Source organism: Hypomesus transpacificus, chromosome 19, assembly GCF_021917145.1.
Source record: "Hypomesus transpacificus isolate Combined female chromosome 19, fHypTra1, whole genome shotgun sequence".
NCBI lineage: Eukaryota > Metazoa > Chordata > Actinopteri > Osmeriformes > Osmeridae > Hypomesus > Hypomesus transpacificus.
Window position 1 is genome coordinate 2,699,366 of NC_061078.1, and position 17,840 is coordinate 2,717,205.

A 17,840-nucleotide genomic window follows, 5' to 3' on the forward strand; every position below is an offset into this window, starting at 1 on the left:
TAACGTTATAAATCTTGTGCTTTATTCAAATACAGCTTTTTACATCAAAATATTTTCATCTTGAAAGAAATGTACAAAATCAAATGAAAACATTGATTTTGAAAGTGTTCAATTGGTTACATTACTTAAACGATGTTATTTCAATAAAATCACTGCATAAAAAGGAATAGAATAATGTACACAATATACAAACAATTGTGAATGAAAAATAACGAAACCTTTTGAACCACATAATTTAGGTACCTGTATATCTGATGAAGGCATAATATGTTCTTCCCCGCAACATAATAAGCACAAACTTTGAGGTAAGGACAATCTTCTGACCTCTGTCATGTTATCATGTGATGTTGTCCTTGACATATCAGTAACTTTACAAAGTGCACACATGGCAGGGTTCAACTGGATTCATCTATAAACCACCTCAACACATGTTCCTTGTTCTCTGCAACCCATTTGATGTTGGCTGTGGTCTTCTCTATTGCCTGCTCCAAGGCCAGAGTGCCTGAGCCAAAGCCAACATGGGCATTGTCTTCTTTGAACTGTTTTAACTGCAATAACAAAAAAGCAATGTATGAACAATCATAACATGATGGATCTGTATCGTAAAATAGAACCCCGACTTAGCATAAACCATAGACCTAGTGCTCAGTGGGCTACAATGGTGAAAGTCCATGAGACAGTCCACGGTGTCGTGCCTGTATACATAAGTACCTGTTGAAGTTCAAACTCAGTTGAGAATCTTCTGCTAACACCACTGATTAGATTGGAGAAGGAAAATGAACCTCCTCCATACCTGGAGAGGAGAGTAAGAGAGACAGAGAGATAGTGTGTGTGAGAGAGAGAGAGAGAGAGAGAGAGAGAGAGAGAGAGAGAGAGAGAGAGAGAGAGATAACAGGGGAGATAGAGAGATAAATGTGGGGGGATAAGAGTCAATGCTGACATGAGATTTCAGTACCGTGTTAATGTACCTGCTAGAGTGAGCTCATTGGGAATCATGATAACTCTCACTCACTGTTCAAAGACGTGCTTCCATTTAGCGCGAAGGAAATCCCAAGCCAAAGGCATCCCCACCACATTATTGGCTATGTACTGGATGGTAGAGGTGGCATCCTGCTTCCGAATCATAGCTGGATTCAGGGAGTACCCTAGATATCTGTAATTGTAACACAGTTCAACGTCTTGATTGTGTACATGCTGTGTGGAAGTACATAGTATGTGATTTTATTAAACCCTGAACGCAGTCTCAATTTCCTCAAATACTGAAGGTGAATAAAAAGTTTGAATTATTTATGGTAAGGGAGGAATCAAGACTTTTTAAGTTGTTGTGTTAATCACAATAAGTAGATTAGCTATTGCCTTATTATCTGTTCCTGGATAATGTATTATTTTTCATTAATTTATGATATATACAGAATATGTTCTGACTGTAACATATCTTGTGTACTGATGACAGACACATATCTATGATGTAGTGTTCAACTGATTGAATAACAGACATCTGTTGGCTGTGTGTTGTCTTCATTTTTCTCTTTTCACAAATACTTTCATGCCTCAAAGAGAGACGTTGCTACTACCACCATGTGTTTGAACAGATCATTATTATTTTATTGTACAGCTGGTTGTCTAATACTTGCAACCCCAAACCCCAAACTTTTAGTCACACCTTTCTCCCTGAAACAGACAACAATTTCCACAACAGCGACTGGATCCATAAATCACAGGTGCATATCTGAACTGTGCTGTACCTATTCAACAGCCAGGGTGCCTTGGCACAGGCTAGTGAGGACCTGAGTTTGGCAGCTTCAGTGGCCACCGTGCTTTTTTTTGACATTTTCCAGGCAAAGTCCCACTCCTCCACTCCCCCTGCTGCTATGGCATTGCAGTACACCACCGTCTTCAGATTAGGATGAATCCTGTTGACACAATCGAATTAGAGTATATCCCATAGTGCTTTGTCTGATGTCTATCAAGATCATTATTCTTTGTGCTCACGGGTTGTGGTCTGGGTCTCGCATCCACTGTCTGAACCAGCTTTGAGTGAGACTCCTACAGCCTTCGACTCCCATTCTGCATGCCATTGATATGGCATTGATCTGATTGTACCTAAATCATGAAAACAAGTGGGAATAGATTCAGGAAGGACCATACATAAAATTGTCATCGTATACATATTCAACATACGGTAGAATAACTCGCTGTATATCTAAAGTTTCAGGTAATAGATAAATATAGTACAGTTACTGTATGTGTGCAAATTATAAATGCTATAATTGATCTTTGTATCTATAAATGAAAAATATGAGTGTCTTTGATCGTACTGGTCATTGTGGCCTGTAGGTACTCTTGTCCAGTTTGATGTAATAGTTCTGAAGTGTTCAAAAAGAGGTCTAATTTGTTTCTTGAGGTATGCCTTCGGAGAAAATAATGATTTAGGAATATTGAAGAATCCAGAAAAATATTATAGGAATACAACAACAGTTATAATGTATTCTAACCTTGTCTAATGACATTGACCATACCTGCAGAGACCCAAAGACCTCAGTGCGGTCAAACATGAGGATGTAGTAGTTCAGGTTTCTCAGCGCAGACTCCCATGGAATATAATCTCTTTCCTGGGAAAGATACTTTGTGGTTCTCAGAGCCAATGTTGTGTTGATCACCTTAGCCCTTGAGGTACAAACAAGGTTGATTTAGTAATACAAGTAACTGGGATCTTGGAGGATTGTAAATAGATGTTTCCGCACCTGGCAAGATTGAAAGCATCATCTATTATCTGAGCACGGTTGAGTATAGGAATGACCTGCAGAAAAGATGGTAGGATGAAGAATGATAATACTGTTAGAAAATTATGATAATAAAGGTATTTTCTGCTTTGGCAAGTTTGTCACCTGATGGTTTGTACTCAGTTGATTAAGCAGGCGTTCCCAGTTGTCGGGGTCGTAGTTTACTCTGTAGTATCCAGAAACGTTTACGTTGGCCAGTATCCATTCATTTTCATTGGTCTTGAGTGGAGGGTGAGTGCCTGTTTGTACCAAAAATAAACACATAACCATGACTTGTGCTGTTTCCATTTAAACATTCTGTTGATGAAATATTATCTGGACTGGGAAGGGGGGTGAGAGGGGAGAAGGGGGTAATGCATCCAAATAATTTCCTCTAACTTTATTTATTATGTGACATGAAGATGAGAGATACTGGCATTAGATACTGGCACCTGTTTTCTGGAGAAGCCAGTGTTGCTCAGAAAAACCTCCTTTTTTCATCCATTTCATGGGGATAAACCAGGTATAACTAGAGACAGAAGGGAAATGCTTAGATAGAAGGAAAACCAACCTTCTGTTTTCAGTTGCTCAGTAAAATTTTGGGAAAAGGCAACCCCTTCAGTACTCTAGATCAACTATACTTGAATTCAGATGGCCTTTCCACAACAGAATCAGGATCCAGAAGAAAGTGTTTCTGGGTAATGAGTCCTGTGTGAGTGTCAATGGTGACAACAGGGAAGCCCATCTGGAGGGTCCAGCGGTTCATGATGTCCTGTACGGTGCATGGGAGACTCATGCCAGGAGTATTTCTAACTGCCTGTGAAAACGCAGACAGAATCATTATCTTAAAGCAACCCATATGTAGTCAAATCATTTCAATGTTTAATTTATGTGTGATTTTCATCTTACTTTTTGAAGATGATCCCAGAGATCAGTGTACACCGTGTTGTTAAAGGCAAACTCATTCAGGTATGACTACGGAGAGAAGGAGAAACAATTAACTATTTAAATTGTTTGGAGAGCTGTTAGTGTGTGTGTGTGTGTGTGTCCAGATTCTCTAATGAATGTGTGAATCCGGTTAATTTGTTAAGAGTTGTGACACTCACACTCAGTCCTCTGGCAAACACAGGCTCACTGAGAAACTCAGAAAGCATCTTGAGCACTGCTGCCCCCTGGTATAACACAACAGAAAGCTTGTCTTAAAATTTAGCAACTTATTGTGTGACGGTTCATCAAAATTGTGCATCTTCCTTTATAATTTGCTACACCCACGAGTGTATCTTAGTAGATGTGCTGTAGTGGATGTGTGTAAGAGGACAGAACCTTGCTGTAGGAGATGTGTGTAAGAGGACAGAACCTTGCTGTAGTGGATGTGTGTAAGAGGACAGAACCTTGCTGTAGTGGATGTGTGTAAGAGGACAGAACCTTGCTGTAGTGGATGTGTGTAAGAGGACAGAACCTTGCTGTAGTGGATGTGTGTAAGAGGACAGAACCTTGCTGTAGTGGATGTGTGTAAGAGGACAGAACCTTGCTGTAGGAGATGTGTGTAAGAGGACAGAACCTTGCTGTAGTGGATGTGTGTAAGAGGACAGAACCTTGCTGTAGTGGATGTGTGTAAGAGGACAGAACCTTGCTGTAGTGGATGTGTGTAAGAGGACAGAACCTTGCTGTAGTGGATGTGTGTAAGAGGACAGAACCTTGCTGTAGGAGATGTGTGTAAGAGGACAGAACCTTGCTGTAGTGGATGTGTGTAAGAGGACAGAACCTTGCTGTAGTGGATGTGTGTAAGAGGACAGAACCTTGCTGTAGGAGATGTGTGTAAGAGGACAGAACCTTGCTGTAGTGGATGTGTGTAAGAGGACAGAACCTTGCTGTAGTGGATGTGTGTAAGAGGACAGAACCTTGCTGTAGTGGATGTGTGTAAGAGGACAGAACCTTGCTGTAGGAGATGGTGTTGAACATCTCGCTGATTTCAGCGGGAGAGTTCACCTCCTCCTCTCGGCGGGAGAGAGGGTGAGAAGATGCCAGGGCATCCACAGCAAACACCTTGTGGATGTCATTCAGTAAGATCTGATCTTTCTGTCAAGGGAGGCACAGGCGAAGTGAGATAAATGTCTGCACACACCATGGCTTCTTCAAAGAGAGACTTTAGAGATCATGTTTGCTAAGTGTTGGAACCTTGGTTGTTTTCACGACTTGTACAGACTGAGAGTAATGGAGGTGGCGGATGGGTCTCACCATGTTCCAAGTAGGCTCTGCGTGGTCAGCCCCGAGGTACTCCACATAGGAGGCAAAGCCCTCGTTCAGCCATAAGTCATTCCACCATCGCAACGTCACCAGGTTCCCAAACCACTGCAGAGGGAAACACCACACTCAGTCACCAGCAGACGTGTCTCCACAGGAAGGGATTTTAAATATTGCAACTAGCAGAACATACAGTACCATGTGAGCGAGTTCGTGGGAGATAACAGTCACTACTCTTTCTTTGTTTCCGTTAGAGGAGATGGTTTGGTCGTAGAGGAGAGCAGTCTCTCTGTAAGTGACTAAACCCCAGTTTTCCATTGCTCCAGCATTGAAGTCAGGCAGGGCAATCTGGTCTGAATTAAACAAGACATTTCCCTGTATTCGTTCATCTTTGTTCAACTCTAGATGTTTCCTCTACCAAAGGAGTTACTGTTCATCAGGAGGATGTGATTTATTAAGTGAGGAGACAACACGACATGTAACTTACCAGATTTGGAGAGCGGGTAGCTAGCATTGTAGTATGTTTCATAAAATGTAAGTATTGGTCCTGTAACTTGCAAGGCATATTGTCCTTGTCCTTCCAAGATTGCTTTTCGGCGGGCCCAGATTCGAACCTGCAAAAGCCAAACTGATTTGTAGATTTACCTCAGTGATAACTGCTTAATGTATCTTCCAGGCCCTGTAACAACTAGATTTGTATTACCACAATAGGGCTGTCTTTCGTTGATCCATCAATCATGGCAAAGTCACTGACAATGAATGCTAGTAGATACGTTGACATTCTGCTTGTTGGCTCAAATGTTGTTACAGTGACCTCTTTGCCGTCTTTGGTTGTGTTTGCAACATCTAGGAGAAGTGAGAGGAAAGAGTAAAACCCTTCAAGATGGAAAGTAAAACTAACTGTAAACATTATTTCTGTCAGTTATTATGTTCTTTAGTTGTGCAACAAGTCATGCCAAATGTTACACTGCATTTGAAAGCAATGACCGAAGTACATTAACTAACCAGTCTCCCTTCCATTGGACAGGGCCACAGTCCCGTGGTCATGGATAAGGGTGATGTTAAAGATTGCTTTCATTGCCGGCTCATCAAAACATGGGAATGTTTTCCTGGTGTACGTTGCCTGCATCTGCGAAGTAGCAACAATTCTGTAGATAATAGTCCAAAGTAAATATTAGAACATAGAACAAACATCCATCCACCCAATGTTTCAAAAGTTCACAATTAAGACTTAAAAATATAAATTTAATATAAAATTTGTATTATTTTAAAATGCTTAATGTAAAATACATTAGTATTCTTACTTTTTGAGGCCATCCTCAATGTATTCACTCCTGTAGAATCCTTCCAGATCATCGCTAAGCTCTCCTTGGAATTCTGTGTTAAGTACATAGATCTTTCCAACAGCCAGTTTTCCATTTAACTCAATAACAAGGTACTCTGTTCTCTGTTGCAGCCAAGATTTTTGTATAGTAGGTGCCGTAGCTCCACCTATCCCAGTCAGTTTGGCATGGTGTCCTTCAAACAGGGTCAGGTTAAGCTTGTTAGAGTGAATGAGGATCAGGTCTGTCTCCTTCACACACTTGAAAACCACAGTCGAATGTCCTGTGAAGATGTAGAGGCCATCTGGGTTCATCTGCAGTCGAGGCCACAAAGTTACATTGTAGGAGACGGGTGCTAAAGAGTCAGGCAGCCGGTAGCGGTCCCAGACTCCGTCATGGTTTTCTGGGGTTGGGATTGTTGGCAGAGGGGTGCTCCCCAGTGCTCCATCCCCTGGTCCACTACTGTTCTTGGCCTTTTCCTCATTATATACAACTGACAAGGCTATAATGGTGGCCAAAGATGCACCACCTAACACAATTCCTGCCAATCCAAATTTCTTGCTGATATAGTAGCCTTTCCCCATGTTCAGCTTCGGTCAACACAGATATGTGGAGGACTATCTAATGTTTTGGATATTTTGTCACTCCTCTCTTTAGTCAATGGTTGATCTATGAACATGGCATAGTTTGGGGTGGCCAATAAGCTTTCTCCCGTATCAAATGCCTAGGGGAGGAGAAAAGAAGAAATGAGTAAATTTGGAAATATTGCAGTGTAAGAACTTTATGACTACAAGTCTTTTCTATCCAGTCTGTGTCTAGTGTTGTAAACGTTCATACGCAATGTACAGTTTCATGGAAACCTGTGTGTTCCAATGAAGATGAGACATTATGGACTCCATTTCCCGGAGTTGAGTAAGAGTTTTGAGTATCAAGGAACCTGTGAAGGACATGTTGCTTTAAGATTCACATCCTCTGCCACAATCTGCTGACTGTGAACATTTTGTTTTTTGGGTTACTGCTGAGCCACCAGAAAACCAAAGAAACACTACAACACATGTAGAGTCATCTTCTCTTCCTAAAGCAAGCATATGAGTCATTGACCATTAAAGAGCCACTTTGATCCATGACACAGTACATCTTGTTGTAAAAGGCAGCATTTATAACTGATTAGATTATTTCATGTTCTGATAATGTCATAAAGCAATCTTGTAGGCACTCTATTAATCATATCCAGTACATATTAATTATGAACAATGATAAAGGCTAATTAGGCACAACACAGTTACATAAATAGAGATTAGTGTTTAAAACTGGGATGCATTAATTTTACCCACATCCTTTTTATTATACTAAGTAAACCGACCTATTGAACTTGAATTTGTACTTATTGTAGGTGTGATAGGCACAGCTTTCTCTCCAAAATGCTTCAAAGGCACCCAGAAATCCCTAGAAATCACAAACATTAGCTATGGTTGTTGGGGGGAAAATGGTTAATGAACAATCATAAATATAGTATATGATTCAGCAATTCCTGCTATTTGTAGCCAAAATGGTAGAATGGTATGCCAGCCAAATAGTATGCCTCACAACCTTTTGCTAACCTACCCTTAACATCTGGCAAAAATGAAAAGAACTTCATCCAGTCTCTAGCTGAGACTAAACAAACTCGAGGGGTAGTTGTCAATGATCTGTTCAAACATCTCCCTGAAGAATCCAGTTAATAAGAAACACACTGTAACCAACATGGTCCGGTTGGTTCACTGAGTTCACACACAAAAAAAAGGTTTTAAAGCGAAAAAATTATAGCGGATACCCATTTGAGCATTGTATGTCATCAAAATAAAAATACAAGAATGGATAGTAGAAACAAAGTTAGCAAGAATGTGGGAATGTCTTTCAGAAATTCCTGCATTGTTGTTTTAGACAACGATGGAACAACTACTGTAACATTCCATTTCATAAACTGCCTAAGATCCCAACAATAAATATACAACTACCTAGATGGTAAGTAAGAAAACCTTAATCCAAAACATGTGACCTAACCAAGGGCTGATGAAACAGAGGTTCAGGTTTGAGAGTGGGAGTGTTTTTCTTAGGAACAAAAGTCACAATACTTCCTTAGAGAAACAATGCAATGAGAGAGGTGTGTGATCAGTAACCCAGTTGAACTCTTCTCACTCCTTAAACACCACATTTTTCTGCCCCTTCATTGGAGGATGTTGTGTGAGTGCAGATATATCACTTGGTAGAAAACAGTGCTGAGGTCTCATGATTCAAATTTGGTGCCCTCTGTGAACTCCCTATTAAACAATGAAAAACCCAAGGTCACTCGCACACTGTGAGATGAGAAAGAATTGTCTTAATATTTTCCTTGTATTATACTGCACACTAGTAATCATTTCATTTCGCTATCCCCACAGGCCAAAGACCAAATACAGGTCAGTTGTAGAGTAGAGGGGAGAGCACACTATATAATGAATATTGCTATTCTTGGACTGACTGAGCTACAAAAATCAAAGATGGAGTCAAGAAGATCAAATAGTATTTATCTCTGAATTTAACTGTGTCTTATTTTTTATTGAAACTTTCAATAAACAGACCAAAAAATAGTTTTGAATAAACGTCTGGGAATATTATTTGTCATGTGAACATATTTTGTTCATATCTTTTTGTATGATTATATTCAAATGAAATATGTATATATGGCTGGCATAATATCCATCTGAAAGCTTTGCTATCCTACAAAGAATTCCTAAATGTGAGTTTTGTCCTTATCCTCGGTGTGTTCATGTCCTGTATGCAGTTTCCATAATGTTTCTAACAGAGGGACCACTGCCTCAGAAAGGATCTGTTCACCATGATTTTTCTAGGGATCTGGATTCCAGGAAATCTGGGGCTTTTCAGAGTGAACTGATTGTAACTGTTAACACCTGGTGTTCCCGTGAAGCTTCGATTCAACAAAAACAAACATGTTTACGATAGCAACCGCTCACACATGAAACAGAATCACAGTTGCAACACATGTGGAACTGGTCAAATCTAACATGGTTCATCAGACATTTTGAGTTATAGCAGAATATAAGAGTCAGTGAAAATCTAATTTAGAACACTAACAGTAATCAACTACACTTCCCTGCAGCTAAGACACTGATACTGTCAATGTACATTAACTCAGTTGGGAATTATACAATTCAACCTCAAACACCATGCAGGTAATGTAAGCTAGAGTGCATAACAAAACGATTTCCTACTTATATGTTAGAAAACAACCCATACCAGTTCCTGTACTGTAGTTACAGCTGGATATCCAATGCAAGTATGCCTTTAAAAAGAACATGAAGCTAAAATGATGTGGCTGATGTGAAGCATACTTAAGACTCTCTCCCTAAATTCCCATCTGTGAGAATGAGGGGGGGGGGCTTCCAGTGTTTCCTAGTACTACACTAGAAAGATGTGAGGATTGAAAAAAACACCATCCTACAAGGGCTTCAGTGAGAGGGGGAGTGAAAGAATGTATGAACAAACCAGTGATCTCACTGTGGTTAAAGATTGTAACCCATGGGAAGGAGAAGGAATCACGCCATATGGTACAAAATGTACAACTGTACATGTTCAACAAGTATGCAAGAAGACAGCACAGCAACTAGCTACTTCAAACAACTTCTTTATTTTCAAGTATATTATAATAACTCTTACTGTATCATATAGCTGAGCCTTTTCACCAGTAGAATTCTGTCAACTGTCAGTTTTACAATGCAAGGAACCTTTATATAGCGCATGCATTTTAAATAACCTTTTCCTAGAAATGTTGTAAAGTATACATTTTTTTATCATAAAAATATTGTATAGTAGATACAACCATGGCCCTGGCTTGAATGCATATAATTGTCTAATTAAATAGCACATAGTAAAGGTATGCTTGTTGTCTCTATTCAGCGATGTTGCATGGAGGTTTCAAATCCAAATAAATCTTTCCAGACATGACTAAATTGTATTGTCATAATTGTGTGGCAGAAACTGAAATGGTATGGGAAAAATGTCAATATTTAGAAAAAGGAAAAGAAAAATATGACATATGTTCCACTTGGATTATAGTTAGTGTTGAAACACATTGACCTAGTTAAATATAAATGTACAGGCTTATGTCTGGACACAAATTGAGTAGATTCTAATAAATCAGGTTAATTCAACAGACAAAAGTGAGGATTGTTGTAACAAAAGCTGGAAACACAGTAATAGCTTTGGACAAATTATACAAAGAAAAAAGCTCAACAACCCAACACACTAACATATGTGACCGTTCTTATAAAACAGTGACTAATTGTACAATGAACCACAACTGATTAACATGACACCAAATACAAAACAAAAATGACATTTTTGCTACTCTAAGTTTTGAAGCAAAACCTGCAAATGCTGTGCAAATCACAAAACTGGAGAAATCTGAATTGAAATGTACAGGAAGAATTATGCTACATACACCTGCCCACAGGTATAAATGAATGACTGCAGAAAAAGCGGTTACGGTTTCATCTTAAAGACAAAATAATCAATACTCTCATTTCTAGAATATTATCAGTTAGCCTGATTGATCAGTAGCACATTACATCTTTAGAGCAGACTGTGAGAGAGGAATCTCTCCTATGGCCCGACAGCATGGCCTGCTGTTCTCTGTGGTCAGAAGGGTGACAGGCTGGGAACTTTGATATTGATGTCTCCTATATTGATGTTACGTGGCATTTCTGGGAGGTTCATGTTCTTCACAGCTGAGACAGCACGTGCCGGAGCAGCAGAAAATCCCCCCTGAACAAAACCACAAGGGATTAAAATACACATGTTCTTCGCAAGAAAATACCTACATCATCTGGGAAAAGGTTAGCCTACTGTTGCCAATGAAATGAGTCATTGTAAATCACGCATTTTGACTAATGATGACAGAAGGGGTTGACGGAGAACAGGTGATACGAGGCCATGCTCACCTCTGACTTTTCCATGCGGTTCTGTAGTTCCACTTGGGCCACAATCTCATTCATGTTGGTCTCTAACACCATACCACCCATCACTACTTCCTGCAGAATGTAGTGTACCTGAAAATTGAAAAGATGAACAAATTCCAGCTGATAGGGAAAGGGATAGAAAGGCACTTGTTGATTTGTCAATATACTACTAATACTAGGGTTGGAATTACCAATGCTTGCACTTGAGAGCACTCACTGTCCTGGGTAACCCTAAATCCCTTTCCAGCAGGGTAATTTCTTTCCATGTTTCCGCCACAAGGCATTTATATTTTCTGCAGCTCAAAGTACTGACTTCAAATACCGCTCTCAAATACCACTGGGCCACATGACTTCAATTTCCTGCCGAGTTCAATTAAATCAAGATGGGTTTTATATGCCCTCCTCAGCCCTTTATTGTTACCCACAACTAGGTCATCAAGGCTGTGTAAGGAAGAGTAAAAAAAAAGACCGCCTCTATGAGAAGCAAATTGTGCATTGTCTAAAATATATATATTTTTTTTTTCAATAGTTAACTACTGTCATTAACCTTATCTTGCTGAACTCTACAACAGCCATGCACATCTTAATATTACTGTTTCCATACAGTAATACATATATATAATGACATATTGGTTTCTTGATTTGAAAAATATCAGATATTTAGAAAAGATGTGAGTTGGACCACATAATAATCCTTGTATCCACACAGCAAACTTTTTAGGATGAAGGAATGTATTTTATTTATTTGACCTCACCTTATCCATATGAAATATAAGGTCCAACTCGCAGACATTTTCAAAGCATTTATCCAGGGTCTCCACAAACACCTGTAATGATAGGCTATGTCAAAACCATGCTTTTAAAATTGGAATCAGTTGCAGTTATGAAACTGTTATTTAAACTCCAAAAATATGCATAACGACACTGGCAGGAAACAACTCCACAACAACCTACTCCTGTGTCAAGTTAAGTCTTAGGATAGCAGATTTGTATATTGCCTCAAGCAGCAATGGAGTGCAACTCACCTGTATAAGATCAAGAATTCCAAGCTCACTTTCTGAAGAGTCAACGCAAAACACAAAGTAGAGTGTGGCATAATGTCTGTATATCAGCTTGTAATCTGAGCCGCCAATTAGACTGTAGACAGAGACAAAACAAAGTTAGACAAAACACAGCATGTCTGCTGTGACTAGTGATAATGTATACTTTTTAATATGAAGGCCTTTCATTTAAAGCAATGAGTCTCTTGATCCACAGTCACCTGCTCTACCACTGAGCTACAACCATCCTTCTCAGCAGTTAAATGCTCATTAACTGTACAATGAGATGTCTCTCATATCATAGTTTATGGTTAGGATGATGTCATTCTGAAAATCAAGGCCAAAAGGCCCATCCCCCTACTTGTCTGCTGTTCCTTGTGTGCACACAAAGTTTCTAAATGTCTAAAACAGTTGTTATTTATAACTAGGCAAACTCAGGATGACTTGAGTAACTACTAAAGCTATCAGTACTGTGTAAACACCACAACTCCACTGCATTTGCTTTTATTTTATAGTTTTCAATGGACTCGATAAAGGCTTTTAGATGTCGATACAGTAGGAGCTAAATCTTTTTTTGCGTTTTGGACGTCCATATGGACGTCCATAGACTGACGGCGATGGCTGCTGATCTTTGCATGGATGGACGGACGGCGATGCTGTTCAGAGTGCCGTCCATAGAGGGAGCATATATTTTGGACGGCGTCATAGCCGTCCATATGGACGGCGATGCTGTTCAGAGTGCCGTCCATAGAGGGAGCAGATATTTTGGACGGCGATGGATTAGCAGGGACGTCCCTCGTGCCGTCCATAGAGGGAGCAGATATTTTGGACGGCATCATAGCCGTCCATATGGACGGCGATGCTGTTCAGAGTGCTGTCCATAGAGGGAGCATATATTTTGGACGGCGATGGATTGAATGTTTAGCAGGCTGTTGAGCTAACAGAACTGCCGAAGGCTACCATAGCATGTAGCTAGCTACATTAACTTTGGATGACTCAATCTTTTGTCAAGTTAATTTGTATGAATTGCATGTTAGTGCAATTTTTACGCCTTTATTCTGTTTTTTTTACATAATCAGCAGTATGATCTCATGACAATATAGACTTGAAAAACAATATGTTATGGTTTGGGTTTGCCTATAGGCTACATTTATTTTAATTATTTCGAGAATTGTTAATAAAGACTCATTTAAAATGTTAACATTGTGTTATGACCCTATGAAATACATTGCCATTTAGGTCTTTTAAACCGTCAGTTTAAAGTGTTTTATGGGTGGATTTGAAGCCACCAGTCAGTAGCTCCAATCTTGCGCACGAACTTTGCGCACGGAGACAAACGCAAAACAACAAACACTCGCTTGGAGCGGAGACCAATGCAAAACACAATACGATGTGTTGAGCCAAACCAAAGCCGTCAAAGGCTACCATGAATGTAGCTACAGCAACCGTGGATGACTCAATAAGTTTTGTCACGTTATTTTGTATTAATTGCATTTAAGTGAAGGCTATATATTTACGCCTTTATTTTATTTTTAACATACAAAAGTAGGCCAATCAACAATATAATCTCATGACAATACAGACTTGAAAAACAATATGTTATGGTTAGGGTTTGCCTAGATATAGGCTACATATATTTTAAATATTTCGAGAATTGTTAATAAAGACTCAATTAAGATTTTAACATTGTGTTATGACCCTATGAAATACATTGCCCTTTAGGTCTTTGAAGCCGTCAGTTTAAAGTGTTTTATGGGTGGATTTGGAGCCACCAGTCAGTAGCTCCAATGTTGCGCACGAACCACTTTGAGCGGAGACAAATGCAAAACGTAATAGCCTATGGGCCTAACACTCCAAATTTTAAAATTTTAAATGAGTCTTTATTAACAATTCTCGAAATAATTAAAATATATGTAGCCTATAGGCAAACCCAAACCATAACATATTGTTTTTCAAGTCTATATTGTCATGAGATCATACTGCTGATTATGTAAAAAAAACAGAATAAAGGCGTAAATATTGCACTAACATGCAATTCATACAAATTAACTTGACAAAAGATTGAGTCATCCAAAGTTAATGTAGCTAGCTACATGCTATGGTAGCCTTCGGCAGTTCTGTTAGCTCAACAGCCTGCTAAACATTCAATCCATCGCCGTCCAAAATATATGCTCCCTCTATGGACGGCACTCTGAACAGCATCGCCGTCCATATGGACGGCTATGATGCCGTCCAAAATATCTGCTCCCTCTATGGACGGCACGAGGGACGTCCCTGCTAATCCATCGCCGTCCAAAATATCTGCTTCCTCTATGGACGGCACTCTGAACAGCATCGCCGTCCATATGGACGGCTATGACGCCGTCCAAAATATATGCTCCCTCTATGGACGGCACTCTGAACAGCATCGCCGTCCGTCCATCCATGCAAAGATCAGCAGCCATCGCCGTCAGTCTATGGACGTCCATATGGACGTCCAAAACGCAAAAAAAGATTTAGCTGCCTCTCTGTCGATATTTAATGGCAGTGCAAATTGTTTAAGTCACTGCTCCCTTCAACTTGAAGGGAGCAGAACTCTAAACCAAGTACAAGAAGATTATTTTGTGATTGTTGGGGTACGACACCGTTGCCAGATAGCTAGACTAGTAGTGTGGAGAGAACTGTTGCTGAAATGATCGACACAGCCAGTTTGTTAACTTCATAACGTTACCGTTTGTTCGTGTGCAGTTTAACTGCTTTGTCTATCTAGGAGCTGAAAGATTGTTAGTGGCTACCTTCCGCCCTCCAAGAAGTTGCAGACGTTGTCATCCCTCTTAGACACCAAATGGAATGTCTCTCGAATGATCTGTTGCTGCAAATCTTCCGCCTAAACAAACGAAAATAATAGCTAGCTTTATGTCTAGGATTGCTGGTTAAACAGTCAAAGCAAAAACTTAAAATGACAGATGAATAACTAGCTAATTAGCTAGTGCTATCTAAAGAAACGGCATGATAGCAAGCCAGCTAACTAGCGTTACTTTAGCATTTCGACTAGCACGGGATACCTGTATCTGTTCCATACAGATGGATAGTTCCTAACTAGCTAGTATATCTGTATCTATTCCTATAACACAGTGGGTGATCACATCATTCATAAAAGATCATATCATCCGAGCCGGTAGTGTGCAAAGCTAACGTTAGCAAGCCTGTAGTATTCACTTGACTTGGTGGACAAAAGCATCGTCTATATCAGTACTCACAAAATATTGGTAAAATCGAATGAGCCGTGGTTTCCCATGGTTGTTAAATATTAAAATAGCTTTGATCATATTTCACTGATAAGTAAGATAAATTCAGAAGTCACAAGAGATGAGTTGTTAGCTAACTGTAGTAGCTTGCCTGACAGCTGGCGGATGTGTTCGGTCGTTTCCGGTGTTGTGCTCCCAGATGCACCCCCATCTGAAAAAGCACGCCCTCGCGGAGCGCGCGCACAAACCACTCGAATCAAAAAGCATTTCTTGAAATGAAAATAATTCATTGAAAATGGCTTGGTATTACATTGATGTCAGCAATCCACTCCAGTAAAAAAAAAAAAAAAAACACGTGTTATTTCTCAGAGAAGACAGAAGGATGCGTTTGTGAACTGGGCTGTACATTGTAGCATGAGGTAATGAAAAGTTTTCTTAAATGCTTACAGGGACCTCTATTGGTAAGATAGGAAATATGCATCTCCTGAAAAATAAAATCTTTCAGCGACCTTTTAATATAAAAAATGTGTTGGTAACCAATATTTTCTGCCATAACTGTTTGCATGTAATAGAGTCACGTAAAGACAGACCCTGTTATTAGGTGAAAAGATTATTTGCATGTGGAATTAGACGTAATCTGTAAAAACCTTCATATTTTGAATATTTACAAATATAGGCCTACAGTTTAAATAATATTTAAATGATATTGAGGTAAGTATTCAACCGATCTTAAATTGTATTGTTTTCAGTACACACTAAAAATCTGGATTTTACACAAAATAAGGAAAAACAAAACAACAACAATGTCCTCAGATTTATTGTCCACAATTTTCTCTTTAAAACATGTTCATTAGGCTGTGAACATCATCTATTATTTTTTCCCTGTTTTCCCAAAAATTCCATTCCTCCTGCATGAACACAGTGAAAAACAAACAGACGCTCATTAGCATGTGTGACCCATTGGTGGTAAACACGTTTATTTCCACATGAGTGCAGTGAGAGAATTAAACCATCAGAGGCGGTCAAGGTAGGTGGGCCTGCCGGTACTTTTATGAGGACTTAACAAATGGAAGTGGACAGGCACAACATTTACTGGGCAAAAGGGGGTCATGTTGGTACAGTGCGTACTTGTTGAAGGGTGACTCACTGTATTTGTAGTCTTGGGTGGGCACTGATATTCAGTTCATTTATTTTTTTCCCCGTGCGGTAATTGCAGGAATGTGACGGAAGCTTAACTCGCCTCGCCAGAGTTGAGGTAATCGGTGGCGTTCAAATAATGCTTTTGTGCTCTTCTCTCTGATGAAAGCAGTTCATAATTATGGGGATAATCAAAACTGTCAGGGATTCTTCAACGGGACTGCTTTATCTGGCTTCTACTCTCTCACTCAGCATTAAAGACCACCTACAGTCAGAAGTATCTTGTCTCATTTCCTCTTCTCCTGCTCAAATAATCTGTTGGATTAAATTCATAATTCAACAAGGAAAATTGTAACATCATTTTATGAATTTTACATCTTAAAATGCTGATTTTATAATGAAAAAGATTAGAATAGCCTACATCTGAAATCACCCTGGTTAACATAATTGGCTGTTGGTAACATCCCAATGCCCAACATCACCCCAAAATGTACAGAAATATTCCATTTAGGAAAATGTCAATTAATAATATTACTAATATGTATTACTAATATTATATAGCCTAGTTAAGCTGTATTCAAATTGTACTGCAATCATCTCTTATAGATTGCTTTTTGACCTTAACTGGTTTCAATCATTGCCTAGGCTACTACTGCAATCAGGTGTACACTACACATCTAGAAGAGAGTTTGTGCTCTGTTGGCGCAATCTTGAACGCTCATGCCACAAGGTGGCAACAGTCACAATAACATTGTAAAAAGCAGGACAACTGTTTTTGCATCTACTCAAAACTACATAACAACTGATTGAATAAATGAGTAGGCCTATTCATATATTAGGCTGTTGAACACTTGATGCACATCAACATGTTGTTGCGCATGATTGGCTGATGATGATTGACTAGGCCTTCACATTTGAACATAAGATTGCAAGGGAATTGAAATCAAGGCATCAACATTCCAAATACTTTTCAGCTCAAATTGCCAAAATAATCCCAAATCGCTGTAGATCTAAACTATCGTGGTGAACACTAACTAAACATTTAAGGTCGTTCTAAAATTCACACTATTTCTTTATATTTTCCAATAAGCATTTCAGGTAGGCTGCATAG

General features: G+C 39.3%; 2 protein-coding genes across 2 annotated transcripts; both read right to left on the reverse strand.

The window, feature by feature from the left end:
• LOC124482199 (aminopeptidase N-like) lies at positions 1–9,829 on the reverse strand. Its single transcript, XM_047042626.1, has 21 exons — positions 9,605–9,829; positions 6,311–7,052; positions 6,012–6,154; positions 5,710–5,852; positions 5,494–5,620; positions 5,205–5,359; positions 5,001–5,114; positions 4,698–4,841; positions 3,869–3,934; positions 3,672–3,737; positions 3,404–3,579; positions 3,215–3,291; positions 2,889–3,022; positions 2,745–2,800; positions 2,520–2,667; positions 2,319–2,410; positions 1,993–2,103; positions 1,746–1,913; positions 1,013–1,153; positions 712–793; positions 1–548 (listed from the first exon to the last, which is right to left on the reverse strand). Exons 2-21 carry the CDS (start codon positions 6,910–6,912, stop codon positions 396–398), a joined length of 2,898 nt encoding a protein of 965 aa, XP_046898582.1. The 5' UTR covers positions 6,913–7,052; positions 9,605–9,829; the 3' UTR covers positions 1–395.
• Positions 9,830–9,972: 143 nt separating this feature from the next.
• On the reverse strand, positions 9,973–15,778 carry ap3s2 (adaptor related protein complex 3 subunit sigma 2). The gene is made up of 6 exons (XM_047041836.1): positions 15,605–15,778; positions 15,140–15,231; positions 12,351–12,462; positions 12,081–12,152; positions 11,308–11,415; positions 9,973–11,131 (listed from the first exon to the last, which is right to left on the reverse strand). Exons 1-6 carry the CDS (start codon positions 15,671–15,673, stop codon positions 11,006–11,008), a joined length of 579 nt encoding a protein of 192 aa, XP_046897792.1. The 5' UTR covers positions 15,674–15,778; the 3' UTR covers positions 9,973–11,005.
• Between the last annotated feature and the right edge of the window lie 2,062 nt (positions 15,779–17,840).